This window comes from Ipomoea nil, unplaced genomic scaffold (genome assembly GCF_001879475.1).
Source record: "Ipomoea nil cultivar Tokyo-kokei standard unplaced genomic scaffold, Asagao_1.1 scaffold2845, whole genome shotgun sequence".
In the NCBI taxonomy this organism is placed as follows: Eukaryota; Viridiplantae; Streptophyta; class Magnoliopsida; order Solanales; family Convolvulaceae; genus Ipomoea; species Ipomoea nil.
The window spans coordinates 5544025-5568229 of NW_017619273.1; the positions used below are offsets into that span (position 1 = coordinate 5544025).

General features: G+C 34.2%; 2 protein-coding genes across 2 annotated transcripts; both read right to left on the reverse strand.

Moving 5' to 3' along the window:
* Window positions 1-765: 765 nt before the first annotated feature.
* LOC109160296 (FRIGIDA-like protein 3) lies at window positions 766-6353 on the reverse strand. The gene is made up of 4 exons (XM_019308602.1): window positions 6187-6353; window positions 3035-4087; window positions 2662-2819; window positions 766-1518 (listed from the first exon to the last, which is right to left on the reverse strand). The coding sequence occupies exons 2-4, from the start codon at window positions 4071-4073 to the stop codon at window positions 991-993; spliced, it is 1725 nt and encodes a 574-aa protein (XP_019164147.1). The 5' UTR covers window positions 4074-4087; window positions 6187-6353; the 3' UTR covers window positions 766-990.
* A 6262-nt stretch (window positions 6354-12615) lies between these two features.
* Window positions 12616-22976, reverse strand: LOC109160327 (probable protein arginine N-methyltransferase 6). The gene is made up of 13 exons (XM_019308650.1): window positions 22537-22976; window positions 22115-22180; window positions 21787-21855; window positions 20694-20729; window positions 18892-18957; window positions 18256-18324; window positions 18034-18111; window positions 17478-17556; window positions 17102-17196; window positions 15314-15398; window positions 14981-15186; window positions 13082-13200; window positions 12616-12975 (listed from the first exon to the last, which is right to left on the reverse strand). Exons 1-13 carry the CDS (start codon window positions 22804-22806, stop codon window positions 12933-12935), a joined length of 1281 nt encoding a protein of 426 aa, XP_019164195.1. The 5' UTR covers window positions 22807-22976; the 3' UTR covers window positions 12616-12932.
* Window positions 22977-24205: the final 1229 nt, after the last annotated feature.

The following is a 24205-nucleotide window of genomic DNA, read 5'->3' on the forward strand; positions in this document are numbered from 1 at the left end:
AACTGTACATTCATAATCTCATAACTGTACATTCATAATGGCACAAACGAATAACGCCGTTAACGGCGAGATAAAATAAAATAAAATAAACTGAAATGACGCGTTTTTCTTGAAAACGACGTCGCTTTGGACTCGTGTCTATAATGCATTGTGGACACGGGTCCAGGGCATAATTTGCCGATATTTACCCTTTTTTCTTCATAGTATTTGTATTAATCTAGCTTAAACTGATATACATAATGTATTAAAAAAAAATCCCCTTTTGATACCATGAATTGGTTAAGGACACTAACTTGTTATTAATGATGTCTATCTCCATTAAACTGCTTTTAATGTACCCATTTAACCACTTCCTATTGTAGTTTTAAATTTAAAAATTGAATTCATCAATCAAATGTAGAGCTAACCACTGCGAGATGCTTCAATTCTGAAAAGATCGATTAACGATCAAATATGTCATCATCCATAGTGATGCCATAAAACCAAAAACTAAGATTAACAATAAAAAAACAAAAAATTAAAACGGGACACGATATAACAAGTTGGGAAAAGAGTCAAATAGACCTTTGAACTATAAGCAAAAGAGCAATTAGGCCCTTCAACTTGTTATTTTGAGTCAAATAAGTTCAATAACAGGCTTTTCACCCGGAATAACCGGTAAAAAAATTCCGGTGACATTTCCGGCATGGTCTTCACTGTTAATCTAGAGTGTTTGAATCCATTAATCTTGGCCGGTATTGTCGAAACTGTTCATTCAATATTTCCTTTCTATAAAGTGCTAGAGGCTGATGTATATAGGAACAGAACACAAATCTAACAAAGTGATTAGAAAGGAAAATAATAATAGGATCTCTGAACACTGAATCGGGGAGTGAGTTTAGCCTACCAGTGAATTGTAAATTACATTCTCAAATGCGATTCAGTAGTATGAGATGATTAAACACAGTTTACATAGGTCCTCTCTAAACCAAAATCAGTTCACAGACTAATTTATATGTATGGTTGGCGTGCGTTGCCCGGCATTGCACTACCTGTAGCATAACCACTGTAAGTAGATGCAGGTGCAGGTGCAGCAGCAGGAGCAGCAGTATACGAAGTTGGGGGGGCGGCCGCCATTTCATCTGGTGGAAAATAATACGATCCCTGATCATAAGCTGGTTGCGGTGGTGGGTATGGAGCTGAGGTTGGAGCTTGATAATCATATGCGGCGGGGGGAGGATACCTCTCCGAGACTCCTCCATAGGCTGCTCTCCCAGTGAGACCTGAAGGAGCCTGCCGACTAGGATTGGGGGCAGATCCCCTAGAACCATGTGCTCCGTTTGCGTATGGCTTCTTGGAATGCCGCGGCGGTCTCTCTGATTCAGCAGATCTCTTCTTATCATTATTAGCCTTTGCGTTTTCCAGTTGAGCAACCCTTCTTTGAAGTGGATTGAGTGGGTAATCTACTTCGAGATTGTATTCTTGAACACAGTTAATTATAGCCTTCAGTGCAGTGAGTTCTTGAGCATTTCCATTATTCTGCAAGATAAAGCAGTTTTAAGCATATGAGCAAAAAACACGTGACCCACCCTCCTTTCTATTTATGTTAGCTTTCTTTTGCTTTTCGTCTCCCCTATAGTGCGTGTTTGGCTTAACTTATTTTGGAGCTTATCTGCTCTGAAAAGCATAAGCTGGATAGGAAGGAAATGCATCATTTTCAAGAAGCTCGAAATTGATGCTTTCCAGAAAAAAAAAAAAAAAAAAAAAAAAAAAAAAAAAAAACTCTTTTTAATGAAGCCATTAGCTATCCACTCATCCAAATACTCAAAATTTCAATATAGGAAAGAAACTTACACAAGTATCACTATATAAGGAGGTATCTATGCTCAAACTTTGCATTAGTATTACAAGTGCAGAATAATTCAAACCACACAAATAGAGCTCCTCAACTCATTCAGAACTAGTTAGCTAATGCATTATTGCACATTATTCAATCCCATGAGCAGGCCTTAAAACACTACCTACAATTATGCCGATCATAAAAGCCTCCAATCAGATTTGGGTTTTTTTTTTCCTTATTTTTATAATGCCTTGAGGAAGTCCTATGATTTCTCCTATAATATTTTAAAATAATCCCAATAATTTTATCAAAGGCAGCAAGAGAGTGCCACAAAAGATAGGCTCAAGGTCCTCTACTAATAGTCGAATACATTGAGGCTAGATACTTCACACCAAAAAGCAAAAAAGGTTAGAATGACAATTGCTCAAGTATTTCTCATAAATCAACTTAAAAGGAATTCTATTCTAATTACCAACTAAGATATCCTTGCCTTTATCTTCCTATACACAATTAAGTTAATTTTTAGTAGTGTCTGTGTAAAATAATAATCAAATTCATATCTCTACTAATTTGATGGTCAGGCCTAGTGTAGTGGCACTGCTCAATGCACTGAAGCCATGAAAACCTCTCAAAAATAGAGATAAGATAGCATATACATCTTTCCTCAAACCTGGCATCTATGGGAACCTCACATTGTCTACTCTTTTCTTTAAGATAGTTTGTTAATAGTCATCCACTTCCGAAAGAACTACTTATTGTTCATTTTACAAAGAATAAGATTGAAATTAATCATGTTCATGCAGATGAATGCCATAGAGGGCCCAATGTGAGAACAGCATTACCTCTGAGTTACTACCCTTCCCTTGTAAACCCCTTCTCAGGTCCTTCAAATGTGCCTTTAAAAGGGGAGCAATAGGAAAGCTTTCAGTAAGCTGAAAAGCATGTATAAAATGGGCAGCATCAATTTGTTTCCCACTACTGATCAACGCTTCGATTACACCTGTAACAAAAGAGATAATAAAAAGTAACAAATGAAATATGAGAAAAATGGTATGTTAGTTTGAGCGATGCAAATAATATAGCACAAGACATTCAGACAATCATTGCCTAGAGATGGAGATACTAAATGGTCTCAGATTACTAGGGTGAAATGGGCAGTTGAAAGTAGACAGTTAATTCTCTTGACCCCATCAGGTTAGGTAAAAGAACACCAACCTGAAATCCTGTGTGTTAAGCCAAGAGAACGGCAGAGCTCAGGCCCCTGCCTTATGTGAGCACCTGCAAGAACAAGCTTGCAGAGTTCTTCTTCATCAAACTCTGAAGCAATCCTAAAAGTTGCAAGAAGCTGCAAAAATGCCTCGGTTTCCAATGAATTCTCACTGGCAGAACCAGTGCCAGCATTAGCCACCTTAGGCTTCCATTCATCAGCAATGGCTTTGGCTTGCTGCTTAATTTCAGGGGACAGGATGGAATCAGAACCTGGATCAGCCTTTGCCAACAAGGTGGCCATGGCTTTTATGCACACAAGGCAGGAGCGACGCATGCCCTGGATCATATCGATATTTTTCTCATCATTTTCATTAGGCTCATCAGGAGGGTAGAAGCCCTCTAGTGAAGCCAGCACCAAACGGCCTGGTTCAGTTGCACATTGAAGTGCAAGGGCAACGTCCTTACAAATTGATGTTACATTCTTTTGGTTCCCCGTAATAAAATTCAGAAGCCCTTTTGCATCCATCTGTTCACAGATTTGCATCAATTCTGATCGTGGCTTAGCACCAGCATTTTGAACGGTTTCATGAGGGGATTTCACCTCTGAGCCAGTATGGAATGCATTTGTATCACCAAGAGAGCTGCTTACCTGGCTATCATCACTGTCCCCAACATCCACAGGCTCATATGGTGTCAGTTTATGGTTTTCCCGTGCTTCAGAAATAGCAGAGGCAGCAGCATCTTTGAGTTTTTGTATACGGTCCAACAGATCTTGCTCCATAGTAGCAACTTTTGCCTCCCTTGACTTGACCAGCATAAGAACATGAGATTCTTGTTCACCGAATGCCTTCTCTCTAATGTCTAGCTCGAAATATTTGTCTACCACCATTGCCTCAAGTTGCTTGAAGTGTTCCTCAATTTCCTTGAACTGAGCTTTGTCTACACTGGCATCCTCATGAGCCTCAAGCTCAGAGAATGCGTTGCTCAACTGTTCAATCAACGAAGGTATGGCATTGATTAAAGTAACTACATCTGTCTCAGCCATGCCCACTCCAATAGCTGCACGAGATGCATGCAGAGTTTGTAATTATGAAAAGGAGAATATATCTTCAGTACTTTATTTAAAAAAAAAAAAAAAAAAAAAAAAAAAAAAAAAAAAGGTAGAAAGAAGAAATAGTTGCAGAACTACTATACACACATAAGCTAGTCCATTCAAAAATTAAATCCACCAAAGAGACTTACTCCAACAGGCAACAGCCATACATAGTAGAATTAATAACAAAAATTGAAACACCATAAACATAAATTGCTGTTCTATGCACTACAGAAATCCCTGATACTGAGATGGGGTTAATCATATCACTATCAATAGTTCAGTACAGCTTACGCTATTTCATTTAATTTCTCATATTGTGATTTATTCTTTGCATTCCCCATAACTTTACTGATGCATCTGGATTCATATGAATGCATATATGTGTTAGGTCATTTGTTCACCATAAGTAACTTTGTATAATTATTGAATTATATTTTCCTCCCTATGAATTCTGTTTTTCCCCTCCAGATGTCTTGTGATGCTTACTGATGTGTACCCAAGTATTGTTGTCAGAACTTTACAGATTTCAGAATGCATTTCTGTATTTCATTGAACTTTTTTTTTTTTTTTAATTTACAGTTTAGACCTTACATTCTCACATAAGTTTACTGATGTAACTGAACTTTTCCAAGACCTAAATAAGCTAGGGTTTTTATTCATTCTATGTACAGTTGAATTATTAATAGTTTTTTCATCCTGTGATTTCTGTTCATCCCCTATCCTCTGTTCTTCTATTATTTCCCATACAATCATGTTCAACATCACTTACCCTCTAAGCCGTCAAACTAGCAATAAACTCATATATCAGTAGCTTCCATAGCCAGCATTCCCTTGACAACTATATAGCCAACTTCCAATGGAAGATATAACAAGAGAATAAATACATATCAAACTTCTCCAACCTCAAACCCAAATCAGCACATATGAAATATTATGTTTGGACATAAATAAATAAAACTTCATCAAAAAGTTTATAGTTTGACCTATATAGAAACAAACAGAGGTTTAGTCACTAAGAAAGCTTGCTAGCTACTCAAGACCAGCTCTGCTCATTGTTGATTGAGCTGAATTGAGCTGCTAGAAGATTGGCTGGTCAGGCTTGAGCCAATTTCCTTATGTTTTGCATCATTGTCGGCACCATCAGTATTATTATTACATTTTTATTTTCCTTTTCTTTTCTTTATGTCATTACACAGGCAAAGATGCATCCATACACTAAAATATTCAGATTCATACGTCTAAACTCTTGAAAGTAATCTTAGTCCACTTGAGGTCGATTACTCTGTATCCAAAAGAAATGAAATAAAAAATCTATTTTTTATATAAACTATAAAAATTTGAAATAAAGAAGTCTTCAAGCTGGAGAACCATGATTAAATATCAAGCTGAGATTGATCTCAAACCTTCCAGCCAAGCTGAATGATTACACTGCTAGAAACAACCTCTCACAACTAAATTACAAATCTAAGCTTCAATTGAACCAAGTGGCAAGAATTTTTCGCAACAAGAGCCATTTTTAGTAACATTGCAAAGTAAATGCCAAAAATAAATTGACATGATTCAACAAAGCAATGTCTACCACATTGTTACAATCACTGAGATGCAAGAAATGAATGTTGCTCTTGTTTTCATATAGTTCACAGATACCGCTTTAACATCGAAATTAAGGTAAATTGCATGTGGTTTAGTTATCATTTAACATCAAAAGCTCAAGTTCCGAGCAACTTGATTATCGCACATGGTAAACACCTAAGATTACGCAATTCCTAAGGACACTTAATTTCAGATAGCTCAGGGAATGTTTCCGGCTCAAAGCAACCAATTAGGTGTCAACGCGCAGTAATACCGTCTTTCATATGCCTCCAAATCAGAAAAACATTGAATTCAAATCAATTCTGTGAAATATAAAATCAGGAAAAAAAAAAACCCTGGCTTTTTCGATTGCGAAATCGGAGGTAAGGTTGCATAAAATTTCTTCTCTGTACCCTAATTAACCCGATCGCTGTCGCATAAAAATGTAGGAGAAACCAAACCGAAGGAAGCAAAACGCTGCGCGGCGTACCTTACACAAAAGTTCCAAGTGCTCGGTGGTACACGAGTCCGGCGTGGATGAGAGCTCGATAACTGTGAGTTTCGTATCTGCAGTTGTGATGAAAGAGCTTATCAAACTTGGGAAAAAATCACTTTCGTTTACCAATTACCACATTTGCTCATTTAGGTTATGTCTGGGGACTTTTGTCCATGATATCCATTATGCTGTTTGGTTGTTTATTTTTGGAGTTTTTTTTAGGTCACACGACTATGATGTCACTAACAACTTTGATCTATGATTTTTTAAACTTGTAGAATTGATCCATGATTATTGTAAATTTGGTCCTTTCGGTGCATTTTTCGTTTAATTTTTGTCAAAAATTTTACTCCTCATTTTAACATGGGTAATATTGTCTTTTCCATCTCACAAACTAATGACATAAATAAATAAATAATCACAACGAGTGGTACAGTGATTAAATTAAAAGCAATCCAATTCCACTTTCAATTTCACCGTCCTCGCTAAACGTCAATTTTTTTTAGCTAAGCCTGTAATTTCTCAATAATTTTTAGCCTAAAATTTCACAATACTGCAATTAAGCTCAAAGTCAGCAAGTGAAATTTTAACTTAATTGCATTATTGTGAAATTTTAGGTTAAAAATTATTGAGAAATTGCGTGCATAGTTAAAAAAAAAAAAAAAAAAATTGACGTTTAGCGAAGAGGGTAAAACTGAAAATGGAATTAAAATTCGGTGACTTTTAATTTAAATCACCGTACCACTTGTTGTGTTTAATTAATTAATTAATTAATTATTTATGTCATTAGTTTATGATATGAAAAAGACAATATTACCCATGTTAAAATGTGGAGTAAAATTTTCTGGTAAAAATTGAACGAAAAATGCACTGAAATGACCAAATTTGCTAAGAAAGTCATAGTCGTGAAGAAATTTTACAAGTTTTAAAAATCGTGGATCAAAGTTGGTAATGACACCATAGTTGTGACTAAAAATGCAAAAACTCTTTATTTTTGTTATTTTTTTTTTGAATGTTACTGGCCCTATTACATTGTAGTCCTACTGAAACACAAAGAACCAATAACGCCTCCACTGAGGCTCAAACTCATAACCTTCCAAATGGAAGTCCAACCCGGGTACCATTAGACCACATAGTCTTGGTTATTTAATTCAAGTCTTTTAATTAATTATAAATTTTATTATTTTTTCTATCTCTTACTTTTAAATAATAAAATAAAATAAAATTCCATACTATCCCGTATTCTCCTTAAACCCCCCTAAACTTCTAAATTCTCAAGACAACTATTTCCTCATAAACCATACTAATTGACACTAAAGTGCATGCGGCCTAGACCCACTGTCATTTCTTGATTTTCTTCTTCGCTGTTTCGACAACTCGTCATTCCGTCCGATCATCCCTGTTGCGGCATCTCCCTCTGTCGCGACAAGTCACCATTCCGGACGTCTCTGTTGCAGCATCTCCCTTTGTCGCGACCAGTCGCCATTCCGGTGGTCTCTGTTGCGGGCTCTCCCTCTGTGTCGCAACAACTCGTCATTTCGGTCGTCTCTCTGTTGCGACCTCTCTCACACAGTCTCCATCTCCACCTCCGTACAATCCAGCATCACACAGGTATTTTATTATTATTATTATTTTTAATACACAGGTATTTTATTTTAATTGATACAAATCTATTTGGGTAGCTCTGATACTAGAATATGTGAGTAGCTCAAATACAAATCTAAAAATTGATAGCTCTTAATAGATATCAGAGCTATCAATTTTTAGATTTGTATCAGAGCTATCAATTTTTAGATTTGTATCAAAGCTACCAATGTATCAGAGCCACTGAGCTTTGCAAGAAACAGAGAGAAAATGCGACACACCAATGCATTTGACGTTTAGCGAGGAGGGTGAAACTGAAAGTGGAATTAAAATTGGTTGACTTGTTAAAATTTTCAATTAAAATATTTTTCACCCTTTTGATAAGAGATTGCCCTTCAAGTTCTAACGAAAAGAATTCACGTTGATACTCGCATATGCCATGGAAAGTTTAGTCATCGGAAGAAGTTCTTGGATCATATGGAAAGTTGCATAAATCAATGCCTAGCTAGGAAGGTTTCTATATGAAATTTCAACTTAAGTGTATGTTTTCCTGAAATTGAAAGATTGACACCAAAGTTGAACAGTTGGTTAGATATGGCCATGAAGAGGAATGTTTCCAAGTTAAGGCTTAGGATTGGTAGATTAATTGACCTTATTCCCCCATCTGAAGTTGTGTATTCTATTCCCAAGGAAGTGTTAGTTGGGAATACACTTCTAGTTATGGATTTGCATCAATGCAACTTGGAAGAAGATCGGATTGGGAGAGTAAATCTCCCCCGTATTGGGAAGTTGTCTCTTAGTAAATGCCAATTCGTGGGGATGGTTTGGTACAGTAGATTATGAGGACTTGTCCCATTGTATAGTACATATCAGTTAGAAGCTGCATTGGTATGGGACATTTGCTCTCTATTTCATACAAACATCTGCTAAAGAATTTTAAAGTCTACCAGTGCAACGAGCTAAAGAAAATTGAAATCAATGCCGAATCTTCACAAGTTTTCATGTAGCAGTTCAACAACATGTTCTATTTACATGTCGACTTTGTTTAATGTGAAAAAAAACTGAAATTGGATCGTGGTATGGTGAAGCAAGTGGAATGTACGTTGTCTAAATTCCGTTGCATTGATGTGTTGAAGTTAAGCCAGGGGCGATCAAGAGATGTCAAGATTTCGAGTGCAACTATTAAGAATGGAGGGGAATTTACTGAATTTTCTATTTAGCTGATACATTGATAGCTCTAATACTAGAATATGTGGGTAGCTCTGATACAAATCTAAAAATTAATAGCTCTTAATATATATTAGAGCTATCAATTTTTAGATTTGTATCAGAACTACTGAGTTTTGCACGAAACAGAGAGAAAATGCCCCACACCAATGCATCTTATAATTGTGCTCTACAATAGGGCAAACACTCTCACACTTCTACCCACAAATTGACATTTATTAAGAGAAAGTTTCTCAATATGGGAAAGATTTACACTACCAAGCTGATCTTCCTTCAAGTTACACTGATGTAAATCCAAAAGCACGAGTGTATTGGCAACTAAGACTTCTTTGGGAATAAAATACAAAACCTTAGAAGTGAGGATAAATTAGAAAGATCTACCAATCCAAAGTCTTAGCTTGGAAACATTCTTCTTTGTAGCAAGATCTAACCAACTGTCCAGATTTGGTGTCAATCTCTCAATATTAGGAAAATAAATACTTAGGCTGAAATTTTGTATAGAAGCTTTCCTAACCAGACATTGACCTAAATTTCAATACGATCCAAGAAGTTTCCCCAATCACACATACAGAACTTAAAATGAAGTTCAGCACTGTGGTAAGAGAGCCCAATTTCATACCAATGCTTGGATAGGGTAGAAGTACGGACAATATCTTTGAATGGAGGAAATGAAAAAACATCATGAGGTCGCATTATAACTTCTGAATCCTCAAGCATCTGAACAATGCGTGTTTCTCCTAATGAAATGAGAATGTTTCTCACATCTAACATATTTACCATATTCTAGAGAAAAGAAAAATATGATGTTACCGAATCTTGTACCATATATCACCTCCTTTTATGCAAGATAATTCCAGCATGATGTTTGAATATTCTGGATCTACACTTCAAAAATATTTTCAAAGGCAGAGCCCTTTTTTATTTCCATCGTTTCAAGAGAGACCAACTTCATAAGGTGATTGTTGTCTTTTATAATTGAGTGATAACCAAGTTCCTTATAGGACTACATTAGTTAAACAAAATTAGCAATTGGACGCAACATTGCACTCTGCAGCATTATAAACCTTTTCTTTGAAAACTTGAGAGATATTTGCAGGTAAAAAATAAAAAGAAAGATCTGATACCTATACCTGAAGAAGAAAAATGATGGACTATTTCCTAATGTTGCCTGACCCGCTTATTCATATATTCTTTCCTTTCTTCTGTTCAAAGATATTGTCATACTTATATTCTATCCAAGCATTTGTGTGAAATTTGGCTTTCTTATCCTAGCTGAATTTTCTTCTTGGATCATATTGATATTTGCATAGGTCAATGCCCAGTTAGAAGGCTTCTATACAAAATTTCAGCCTAAGTATATGTTTCCCTAATATTGAGAGATTGACACCAAATCTGCATAGTTGGTTAGATCTTGTTATGAAGATGATTGTTTTCAACCTAAGGCTTCAAATTGGTAGATCTTTTCAATTTATCCCCTTCTGAGGTTTTGTATTTTATTCCTAAAGAAGTTTTTAGTTATCAATACACTTGTGGTTCTGGATTTACACAAGTGTAACTTGAAGAAAGATCAGTTTGGTAGTGTAAATCTCCTCCGTCTTGGAAAGGTTTCTCTTAATAAATGCCAATTTGTGGGTGGAAGTTTGATATAGAAGATTGTGAGTGTTGGCCCTATTGTAGAGCACATATCAATTATAAGATGCATTGGTGTGGGGCATTTTCTCCCGGTTTCGTGCAAACCTCAGTTAAAAATTTTTAAAGTTGCTTCCTTTTGTGGAAGGTCTAGGGTTCCAGCCTCGAATGAAAATAAAAGCTCAAATTATACAAACCCATTTTTAAAATATTAAAAATAAAATAATTCATATTACCTAAATATTTGAAATTTTTTATATTACATAAATTATTGGTTAATAAGTTGTTTCAATATGTTAATTCAAAATAATTATTTTAAAACAATTTCAACTATATCAAAAATAAAATTTAAAGTTTTATATATATATATATATATATATATATATATATATATATATATATATATATATATATATATATATATATATATATATATATATATATATAAGGCTCATATGCGGCAGGGTCCTTAGGTGCGGCGGTGCGGTCATATCAGCATCGTCCATTTTGCTTAATCTGACGGCAGCGGCTAATTTCTGAAGATTTGAAGATTTAAGCGCGTCTTGGTAAGTGGGGGGGGGGGTATTATGGTAATTATAGTGGTCATTTATATCGGTCGTTTAACAAAATACACCAACAGTGTTAACAAAAGACACTAATAGTGTTAGGAAAAGCACAACAATGAAATGCACAAATACACCAAAATAACACACAACACACTCAAAAAATACACCATATAACTCACCACCCCAATGGTGTATTTTTGAACACTGTGTGGTGCTTTTATTCATACTTAATGGTGTGTTCGGGTGATGCGTACCGAATTTGTGCATGTTTTTTTGGTGTGCATTTTCTAACATGGATGGTGTATATTTGTATAACTATTAGTGCGGTCGCACTTACCGCATGGGAAGGCACCAACACGAATCTACAAATACACCCGAGTAAGATTAATAATGCACCAATAACGAACATAAAACACACAACACTATGATTTGCCCTCTTCTAGTGCCCAGTGACGACTTTAGCCTTGCACCTTGCAGTTCGCGTAGAGTGAGAACGTGCGCGAAAATATTGAAAAAGCCCTAACGAATATGATTCATTGAATTTATCTAATCTAATGGCCTACAATTGACTGCACCGCCACACCTAACAGCACCGCCGCACTTGAACCTTCATCTATATATATATATATATATATATATATATATATATATATATATATATATATATATATATATATATATATATATATATATATATATATATATATATATATATATATATATATATATATATATATATATATTTATATATATATATATATTTATATATATATATATTTATATATATATATATATATATATATATATTTTTATATTTATATTTATATTTATATTTATATTTATACTTATATATTCAAATGAGAAGGATCGCGTAGGTAAAAAATATGGTAAAAATGTGGTTTTTTCAAATGAGGTCCCACGCGTAATTCTTTCCAAACTTGAAAAAATATTTTTTGCAATAATAAAAGCTCCAAAAACAAAAAAAACAAAAAAACAAAAAAAACAAAAAAAACAAAACAAAAAAACAAAAAAAGGAAAACAACTTTCTCATTTGTGAAAAAGCCTCCCCTTGACTTTATTCTTTCAAAACCTCTGAAAAAACCACAAATGTGGTTGCTCTAATGTTAACTCATTTGTTGAAGAGATAAGCTTTTAAGAATGAGTGGTTTTATTTCCCTGTATCCACTTGTGTAGTTGTGTGTCATTCTAATGGGTTCCTAGTAATTAACAATCCTTTTTCTTAGGCAGTTATGCCCCTTTTTGGTGTACATGTTTTTAACTATACTCCTCTATGAAATCTGCATGCATGCACACAGAGCACTTTTCACATGTTTATTCAGAGTTTTCATGCATATATGATTATGATTAATTGCACAAAATTATAAGCTGTTCTCTATGAATGATGAACATTGGAATAGTCGAGGGACCCAACTGGTATTAACTCAAATGAGTAATAATTACCAAAAGAAGCCAATATATAGTGAATACTTATTGTTCATTAGAATCCTACATCTATCCTGAGTATATTCAAGAAAAGTACACATTCTCGCAACACAATAATACACTTACTGTTAACAGCTTACAGTTCCGACATTGAGGGGAAAAAACTGCCAACTGACGGTGAAAATGCTGTTTATCCATTCCTCCGGTGCAGTAAAAGGTCTCTATAATCCATGAGCAGAATCAGCAGAAACATTTTGCACAGATCTACGAATAGAAACCCTAGGTTGGCACTCATCGCATCACTGATTCTTTAACAAATAATCGTCCATCCGCTCTGCAGGAATCAAAATGGAAATGAATTTAAGGTTCCATGACAAACCAGAGACACAAAGAAGCTAGATATTGGAAATGGTAAAAGCAAGCATTCAACTTCAACTTACGAATACTTCAGATGAATATTCATGAACCTAGCGTTTTCTTTGCTTTGGGACAATTCTAGAGAGCCTTCGATAACTTGATCTTGCTCAACGTCGATTGGATCGTAGAAGTAGATCAATGTCTGCAAAAGTCAGCAAGAAGCATGTGGGGCACATTTTTTCCACATTTGAACAGCTAGAATCAGATGTTTTCCCACTTTGTGCTTGCAGAAGAGGGTTAAAAGAAAATTTACAAAAATCTTACATTTTTTATTTCAAATCAACTGCAAATGTAAAAATCTACATGAAATGCAAGTCATGCACAAGTCGCATTCAGAAAAATGGTACAACAGAAAGATCGTAAGCATGATTCATGTTCCCAGCTTCCCGTAAATTCTGGGACGTAAACAACAATAGCCCTTAAAGCTCATGATTATGAATTAGAGTTTTTCCCGAAATGGTACCTCGACTATCGCTCATTCTCAATTTTGCATTTCGACTTTTAATTGCACTCAATGTGGTCCCTTGACTTTTAAAAACTCCCCCAAATTGGTCCTCCGTTAGAAATTCCGTCTATTGAGGGTTAAAATGAAGGGCATTTTCGTCCATTTACCTATTATATGCCTAATATACTCTAAAAAATAGTCGAGGGACCATTTTGGGAATAGTCGAGGGATCATTTTGGGAAAAACTCATTTATTTATTTCATTTTTGTTTATTTCCATTTTTTAAGACTATCAAATTAGAATTTCTATACATTTTTTTCTTACAAATATAAATAGTTAAAACACAATCAAACCTCAAAATTTTAAACTTTTTCTACAATTTTTTTCCTTATGTCTAAAATATAATACTCGTATACTTTTTATGTTCACACACACACTAAAACTTCAATAGACAATCAATCACTATGTATCATATTAAATATTATTAACTATGTGTGCTTCATTAGGTTGAGAAAATATGTTTAAACAGATACTACAATGTAATAGAGTCAGTAGCATTCAAAAAAAAAAATTATTTTTACCACTGAAAATAACATTACTATTTTTATTAGTTTAGACACCCAAAATGTACGCTTCACTTCTCGGTCACTATGCCTTTGAAAATAAAATTATTATTTTTACAATCAATCGCTATGCTTCTAGCACTTCTTGAAACTGAGAAGTACGTGTCACTTCTCGGTCAAAGACAAAATCTTAGAAAATATATGAATATTAATAAACTTAAATTTGAAAGTTAAAATTGTTTACCAAAGTACGTAAAAAAAATAATAATGTTATTTTAACTATAAAAATAATATTTAATGTAATACATAGTGATTGATTGTCTATTGAACTTTTAGTATGATTTTATATATATATATATATATGAACATAAAAAGATAAAAATAAAAAGTATATGAGTATTTATGAAAGTTACGAAACTTATTGTAAAACTTGATAGGGATAGACAGAAGGAAAAAAATTGTAGAGAAGGTTTAAACTTTTGAGATGTGATTGTGGATTTTAACTATTTATATTTGTAAGAAAAAGATGTATAAAAATTCTAATTTGATAGGCTTAAAAAAATGGAAATAAACAAAAATGAAATAAATAAATGAGTTTTTCCCAAAATGATCCCTCGACTATTTTTCAGAGTATATTAGGCATTAATTTGTAAATGGACGAAAATGCCATTCATTTTAACACTCAATAGACAGAATTTCTAACGGAGGACCAATTTGGGGGAGTTTTTAAAAGTCAAGGGACCACATTGGGTGCAATTAAAAGTTGAAATGCAAAATTGAGAATGAGCGATAGTCGAGGGACCATTTTGGGAGAAAACTCTTATGATTAACATGCAAAGACTTGAATCACGTCTGTACAATTGTTTACATTCACAGTATAAGAAGTTAACATGAGTAATTAGTAAATGAAGCACCTGTTGCCAATGTGTTGGGGGATCCTCAGGTGCAGTAGACAGCACAAGGGCATCATTGGGATTCGCACGCTTCTTTCTCTGTTTGTCATCAGTGTTGTGACTATTAGAATGCTCAACAAATGATGAAGGCGCTTCGATGTTAGATGGAAATATTGCAGGGCCACTGAACTCCACATCAAACCAGAAAGCAAACCCATGAAATGGTGCTGGATGAAACAGAATTAAGAATAATAAGTATGGAAAAAACTAATGAAGACTGGAAGATGGTGTTCAATAAATTGGTATGACTTATGAGTTATGGAGGAAAAACTCAGAAAGACATCGGAATAATACCTCGCATCATTGACTTAAAGCTGAAACTTGTGTTGACACATTCTAGCTCATGAATTGTCACTGTATAACAGTCTACATGCTTTACCTGGCATTAAGTTGAAAATAAAACTATGGTTAATATTACAGTAGTGCAATTAGAAGCAAAAGTCAGTAGGTGAACACCTGCAAACTGGTTCATAAAGTTTATGAAGGAATTAAAGCCAAATAAATTTATAATAATGGTTCTGGCAGTCTTAGCATAATATGTCAGCTCCAAATAACATCATTGCAGCAAGAGATGCTTTCTCTTACGTTAGAATTTGGATAGCCCAGTAGTTTAGCAATTCTATGCCAAATATGGAGCAGAGTAGACAGTTAATAAATAGTTAACAATGACTGTAACATTTCTCCTCCACTCACTGTAAATAGGGTTGAAATATGAGAACATCAAATCATCAACAGACAAAATGATCTAGAATAAATTCTTACACCATTCTGAAAATACTATAAAAATGATGTATAACATTATCCCTTTATAAAATTATAACATAATAATATGTTATGGACTTGAGATTATACACTTCCCTTTGAGCTAGGGCATGCAGTAGAGGTGCTTGATGGGCAGGTTGTGCCTAAAATCCTAAATATATTCTATATTAAATGGGCTATCCATTAATCACCCATTTAATTAATGAGTGAAATGGGTTAGGATATATATTAGTCTAAAAAAATTCATGAACCCATTACCTTAAAACCCACTCTTTCCATGATCCTCAATAATCATTATTGAGTAGTGAGTACTACATTATTTTATTTTATGAACCATACAGCCTTTACAGGCTAAAATTACTGCACCACTACTTCCATAATAGTCTACCCGCTCCCCACCAACTCAGGCCACATCACACTGGTGCAAATTTGAACTGTCATAAGCAATCTTGATTTCACATCTATCTACATGAAGGTCATAAGTCCCATAGTTATTATCAGTCCATATCACCAGTTCAATATCCTTAAGAAACTAATAAATCTGCTAAATACTATCCTCAGATATTGCTTATTTCTCTGATGAAATGAGTTGATCTGTGTTTAGTCCTTTCATGGAAAACTGGATTGAAAATAAGTAACCCATTTGATTATTGCACATCAGCTAGGTGTAAAAATTCACAAAACTGCAGCTGTCTGAAGAAATGCCTCAGATATATAAGCTAACATGTCCATGCGTCATGGATCTACAGTCCGCTTCAACACGAGACTACCAGTACCAAACATGCCTTTTAACTCTTCCAATAGGTAAGGTTCCCAGTCTTCCCACCAATCTTGACACAATACACAGAGGCACATTTTATTTCTTCATTCATAACAATAATGAAAAGTTAAGAGGTATAAAAACTTTACATTGAAAACATGCATCAACAATATTGTTCAGTATTCATACAGATTCTAGAGAGCTGAAAATTTAGATGGTATAATTATGATAATAAGATTTGCTTTAGTTAAATTGTTTTTTATTCCATAAAAAGGTGAATGCTTTTACAGAAAATAATAAGGCTGATAAAGATTTAAAAGAATAAAGTGTGAACCTAATTACATAAATAGTGCGTGAATAAAACCCAAGATAAATAGATGTCAACAAAGATTCAGTGGAGAATGCCTCCGCAAATTTACAGGTTATAGTGCTACAAATCCACATAATTCTTCAGACTAACTTTAATAGGCAAATGTTTTCCTAAAATTGCCAAAACATTAGGAATTATGCAAACTTTCAAACACAATGAACACAAAAAGAATTGAGCGGAGCATACTCACCACATGTGGCCATGTCAAGACATTTTCACCATTTATTGTCTCCACAGATGGCTCTTCAAATGCACACTGTTTTGCTAATGGCATTATAGCAGACACTGCAAAAAAATCATAATGAAAACTACATATAAACAGAAAAAGAGATGCCAAAATGTCTATACCAAACAAACAGAGACAGTTTTCCTCAAAAAAGAACAAACTGCATATGAATTAATTAAAGAGTCATGGCATCCAGAAGGAGATGTGTAAGTGTATAACATTCAGAAGGAGGAGCTCTGTTAAGTTTGGGACAGAGCTCAATCAATTAAAGAGTCATGGCATCCAGAAAATGCATGCTCAAAAGAACAAACTGCATATGAATCTTACTGCATATACTCACTGTCTATCCCATAGACATTGCGCCAAAAGTCTATGCTTGCATTGTATCTATCAGGATGTGTAACAGGTGCCATATACAACTGCAGAGAGATAGGTATGTAATAAGAATCAAATATTTCGTGAAAAAGTGAATTAGAGCACTTATTATCATATACTTACAGTCGTTACAGATCCCAAGTCCTATGGTCATAACTAATTAAATGCAATCATGGCCAATAGCAAAAGTTTTCGCCATGTTCTCAAACCACCCCTCCTGGCAATATGCACTTTAAAATGTCCTATCTAAATGATGACCGACCATCAAAAGATACACTTCTGGCCTATAAAAATACACTAATGTTCTTCATAGAACTGAGAGCAACTACAATATTATGATTACGGTTGTGGTATGTAATGCACAATTTCACAAATACTCCAATAACCACAAAGTGGAATATGCTCATACAAAGCCAAGGAATATCTCTAAAATTAAAAAGTAAGCATTCTATAATTGTATAATATACAGATGAATAGATGGGAAAAATAAAGAACAAAAAATGAGAAATCAGTATGAATACCGTTGCATTTGATGGAAGAATAAGACCACCTGGTTTCAGCCAGCGATCTCTAGCAGTGATGACACTCCCCAGCATGCTCTAAAAGAGAAGACAAGCAAAAACCCCATTTGATATGAGAGATACATATAGAGTATTGAAACCGCAAAAGAAGAACATAGCAAAATATAGAACTAACAGTGAATTATGAATATATATATAACATCTGCATGTTTGTAAAAGCACCTCGTAGAGAAGCATGTAACCCATCCACTCTGAAACTATAACATCAACCTCTTCATCTATTTCAACATCCTGCAATAACCTTAGCGCAGCTAAAATTATACAATCAAATGTGGCTAAAATTACAGAATGAAAATGATCAAATACAAAGTCCGCAACCATCTATCAAAAGGAACAAATTGGCTAGTAAAGTAAGGAATATGCCAGTAATGGCCCTCCCTTGACACTAAAAAATTTTAAGACTCAGGGTATTTAACTAGCAAATGGGTCTTGATCCCTTCAAAACTTCAGTGTTTCCGCAAATACCAGAACAGAAAATGGAACATTCAAGTACATTATGTCTAATATTATTATTTTTTAAGTCAACGCATGACAACACTGATGACCAAATAGGCAAATACTACAAGGAATTGCATAAAGACTCCTTCACAAAATAGAAAGATATTTTATTATCCAAGTGTCAGAATTCAGAAAGCAGTTTCTTTGCAATGCATGAATAACTTAAAATTTCTAGATGCCTGCTAATGTAGCTAGATAGTAAATAAACTCATATCCTAAAAGTAAAAAATAACATAAACAAAATAGCTGCAAAACTCTTTCCAAAGGATAGCAGCAATTAACACATTGAGTAATCCATACCTCAACCCTCCCATGCAGCACAATAATTGTGTCAGATAAGTTATTAGCTTTCACAACCTCATTTGCCTGATGAGTCATTCAAAAGAAGATTAAAATGGGGTGAGATTTCTGTTACATTTACAGGATAATGTTTTTTTTTTTTTTAATTTTGTTGATGCTATTAAATGTAAAGGAATAGAAAACTGGGTGAAAAAATAAATAAATAAAATATAAAAGGAGAAGGCCCTATTCGTAAGAATTTTACTATATTCATTATTCATTCTGCATTTTTTATGACTTTAGGAATTTTTATAGTCTATTTTTATAGTCTATAGAATCTATTCTATGTATAAAAGAAATGTAAAGGAATAGAAAACTGGGTGAAAAAATAAATAAATAAAATATAAAAGGAGGAGGTTAAAGGGAATTTGAAAAGTACACAGTAGAGAAGAATTCTTTACTAAATAAAAAATGGGGCATGCTTTAATTCAATCAGGACCTATTCCAGATAGAACTAAATCAATCAAATTAGATATAGGCTTATTAGTTATTACATAACAGAATATGAGCACAGACATTCATACATTTATCCAAATGCTTGATAGTTCAGAATGAACTGAATAGGTAAATATGGAGTAAAATATGCAGAACATGTATGTATAATTTTCATTTTACTAACTAAATTTAGGTAAAAAAATAAATTCTTCATAAATGCAAATGAAAATTAGAAATATATATATATATATATATATATATATATATATATATATATATAATTATTATATATATATATATATAGCACCATAATGTTACTAAGGTCCATACTTGGGTGTTACTTTAAGATTGGTTAGCAATTAAGTCCTAATTAATCAATTTTCCAGGGTATAGAATTGGTACTCTAGTATAGAATTATGGCATTTCATGTTCACCTACTGTATTTGTTATGCATGTCTTAGAAGTTAGAAGCCAAGTTATTAGTAACTTCTGCAATTATTATAGTAATTCAAGGATCTAGAAAGGATGGACATTCAAGGCCATGTATGTTCTTGTCATATTAGTGCCAAACATAGACACCCAGGAGGCAAGGTGATGGGGTTATGTGTCAAGGCATGACAAATTTCATGTCCCATTGTTCGCTTTAGTTTTATGTGGAAAATGTGTACTCTTAACCAGGAAAGATTTGGAGAAATATTTTAAGTGTTAATTAAATTTGAGGTCAAATTCAAGTAGATAAAGCCATAAAATCTATCCCATGATTTAATTTACTTCATAAGACTAAAATATTTTGTAAAATTCTCTTCATTGAGTACTCTGTTGTGGTGAACATTCTTCACCCTATATATGAGAATTATAATCATGTCCCCATGTCTTGTGTCCTCTATCTTACTTATCTTTTTGTGTCTGTGTTCATGACCAAAAACAAGCAAACAATACCCTTGTCTATATTATTTGTTCATATTCAAGTATAACTTTTCAAAATCCTTTATTCTATAAGCACAACTTCTATCTTTATAATTTATAAATGCATTTTTTCAAATTAAACCAGTATTGTGTTCTTTTGACAATGCAGAGAGGCTACCATATTTTGTAGTGCATTTCTTGACTTTCTCAACCAATCTTATTAAACATACAGGAAACAATAGGCTTATAAAAAAAAAAAAAAAAAAAAAAAAAAAAAAAAAAAAAAAAAAACCATTTTAAACAAAAGATGTACAGGAAAGGATAGTACAAGGAAACTGATTCATCTTTTATGTTTGCACAGTGGACAGCCAACTGGACAGGGAAAATCCAAACATACTTTGGATACTAGAAAGAAAATTTACCTGTACTGCTATATCACTGGCATCTACTGCATATACCTGGGAAAAACAATAGTAGATTCATGCATTTGAGTGATTAAGGGAAACAAATGACTCTAAAAATAGTTGAATAAAAAGATGAATTTTCTATTCCGCAAGAAGACAAGGATCTGTAAACAAATTACAAATGTCTAGCATGGAAAATGCATAATCTAACAAGGACAACCCATAGTGTTTAAATTAGTCAGTCAACCATAACAGGTCACAATTATTATGAAGAACAAGGGTAATTTGGAAAATCACCGATTTTAGTAAGGGATGCTGCTATGTGACTTTAAATAAAGCTTCACTTTAATATAGTAATAGATGCACCAAAGTTCAATGTTCACAAATCTCACTTCAGAGTTCAGATAATATTTTATGGTTGAAACTTGAAAGTGGTCATTTCAACATCCAATATCAACAAATCAGGGGCTGATGCACAAAGTTCCCTTTATCTCATCATATAAAAGTTGGGGAGGACAAAGAATTTGAAGTGGTGCACTATCTCCCAAGATTCCCACCACCAGAGAAGGAAGAAAAGAGAAGGATTGTTGATTGGGAGGATTTCAACAAAAAGAAGCCAAATATGACGAGTATTAACAAACATGAAACTCAGAAGAGTTGGTACATTCAGTATATAGACAAAGAGGCGGGTAGGATTCTACTGCAGTCAGAAGTGTTTAGTGATGCACAATATATATATATATATATATATATATATATATATATATATATATATATATATATATATATATATATAAAGAGGCCACTAATGAATCAGAAAAGTTGTTTAGAATTTACAATTTTTCTACAATTAATACAAGTATAAACAATTTAAGAAGCTCCCAAGTCCTACAAGCAAGGAATTTTTTAGGTGTAATCCCAATCATGGGAATGCATGCATGTACCCGGAGCACTTCCTCCTAGATTTCCTTAGGTGCAAATATAAACGCATTTCTTTAACGCAGAAAAGCAACGACAAGCTGCTTATCTAGTTGATAGGCTGAACAGTCATCTAAATTGCAAAGTATGAATCATTTGATCAGCTTATAAAAGTAACTATACAAAGTCTTACCCGCCTTGCACCAGCCTGAGCGCAAAATATAGAGAGAATACCTGTGCCACAACCAACATCAACTACAACCTGAAAATTTTATTCAAAACTAGATAGCATAAGCAAAAGCAGAAATTCTACTGGGAAAAGATATACAACAAACACTTCTAACCCAGCAATTGAAATAGAATGCACGGAGAGATTAAATGTTTACAGAAACAGTTGTAGACATACTAAACCAAAATGATAATTAGTGGTCATCATATATCCCACCAAACTGTATAATTAAAACAGGCAAGAGTACAAAAACTTTGAAATGTAAAAATAAACCACTTATGCTTAATCTTACTTTTCCAGCGATGTAATTTTGATGCTGAAATATTGCATTCCTATAACCCTCTGTACGTGCGCGGTCCTGTGTAATTCAAGGTAAGTACAAACACAGTCTCACAAACATATTATACATGTATACATACTCGTGGTGGTGACTTCTTGGTCTTATTTTCTGGAGGATCATTTCATTGTAAAGTTTTGCAACTTTTTTGTGGAAGAATTATTTTGGTTTGAAGTGGGAGGATGAATTTGAAAATAAGCAATCTCCATTAATGCAAAAGAAAAATAGTTCAAAACAAACACACTCAATCGACCATGAAAGTATGAAGCCAATATCAAAGCTACGACAAGAATTTGAAAAATCAATTCCAATTAAAGGCGAGCGTATAACAGCATTACATATATATAGAGAGAGATAGAGAGCAGAGATAACCTCACCTTAATCATCTCTTCATGAATGCCAACGTGAGCATAGGAGTGAAAGTAGGCCTTGTCGAAGTCCGTACAAGGAGGGGTAGGCTTCTCTCCCTCATCCTGCTGCTGCCAATGAGAAACCCTAGCCCCACTCTCGACGCTACCGTTACCATTTCCATGTGCGCGTGATCTGCCGCGGCTCAACCTTCGCCCACGGCGGCCGGTCACATGGTGGCCGCCATCGCCGTCGTAGTGGTAGCCGTTACTAGAGCCGGAACTCGTCGATCGGAACATTTGCTTTCCTCCTCAACCGCCTACTATTCTTAGTCTACTACACAGAGGTCGACCGCTAAACTACCAAAACCGAAGCAAGGAAGCGAATTTGTACTGTCGTTAGCTCAGCCGCACTTAGGTTCGAACTTGATTCAACACCGGTGCCAAACTCTAATTTTATTAAAAGTTTATGTAGAAAATGAAATTTAAAGATTCCCACAATTTTTTTTTTATTTATGTAAATTATAAAAATTATAAAGTGTGATCAAAATGTTGGGTTTGTAATGTGAACATTGTTCACACAATGTCTTCATTATGCTTTGTATAATCCGCACAAGTTTTTGGGTTGTACTTGGTGGAGGAAACACGATTGGCATCGTAAATTTTTTGACATTGTAATTTGTAAAGCAGTAGATAATTTAGATGTATAATTTTTTATTGTGCTAAACACACCTTATGTGAAGGGTATTATTTGAAATATAAACTTATGTAAAATATATTTGTTGGTTGCATGTCCAGATGGTTGGCAGCGGCGAATGTTCTGATGGCTAGCCGATGCTTAGCTATTTGCTGGGTTGTGTTGAAGCACCGTAATGCGTTGATTTGGACTAATGAGATGTGGCGTCCAGATACGGTAAAACTGGAAATATTCAGAGTGCTTGAAGTTTGGGAGGAAATCACGGCATATCAGGTGTCAGGCCATCTCGTAATTCCTCCTGTGGCGAATGATTTACACACACTGCCAAATGCGAAGTTCCTATATGTAGATGCGGCAGTTTTTGCGGAGGAGGGTAAGGCTTTCTTTGGAGTTTATATGACTACTGGAGCAGGTAATTATGTGGCAGCAAAAAAATGATAATATAAGATGTTTAAATGATGTCTTACTTGCTGAAGCTATGGCGGTGAAAGAAGCACTATCTTGGGTTAAAAAAAAAGATGAGAGAATAACGTGGTTATTTTTTCATATTGTCATATGGTAACCAGCTAGTTTGATAGTGTGGTACGTGAATACGTGACCATTCATATGCAGGATGTATTTTGGAGGAGTGCCGGATTCTAAAACGACACTTTGAATCAGTGTCTATTCGCTTTATTCCGAGATCAGCGAACAAGTATGCTCATACTCTTGCTAAAGCTACCCGTTCACAGTCTGGTCCTTTGTGTTGGCTATCTATGATTCCTAATTGTATTGAACATTTATTTTAATAAAAGCTACAACTTTACCTTTCAAAAGAAAAAAAAAAGTTACAATTGAAATGTAGTTTAACCATCGTATCATAACTGTAACTTATTTATCATAACTAACTCTGTTATCTTAATACGCTATAAATGCACGAGGCTTAAATGTGTGAATAATTGAACATTAACATAAAATTATCTTCTTGTCTTATTATTTTCTAGTTGTCTGCACTGTCAGTCA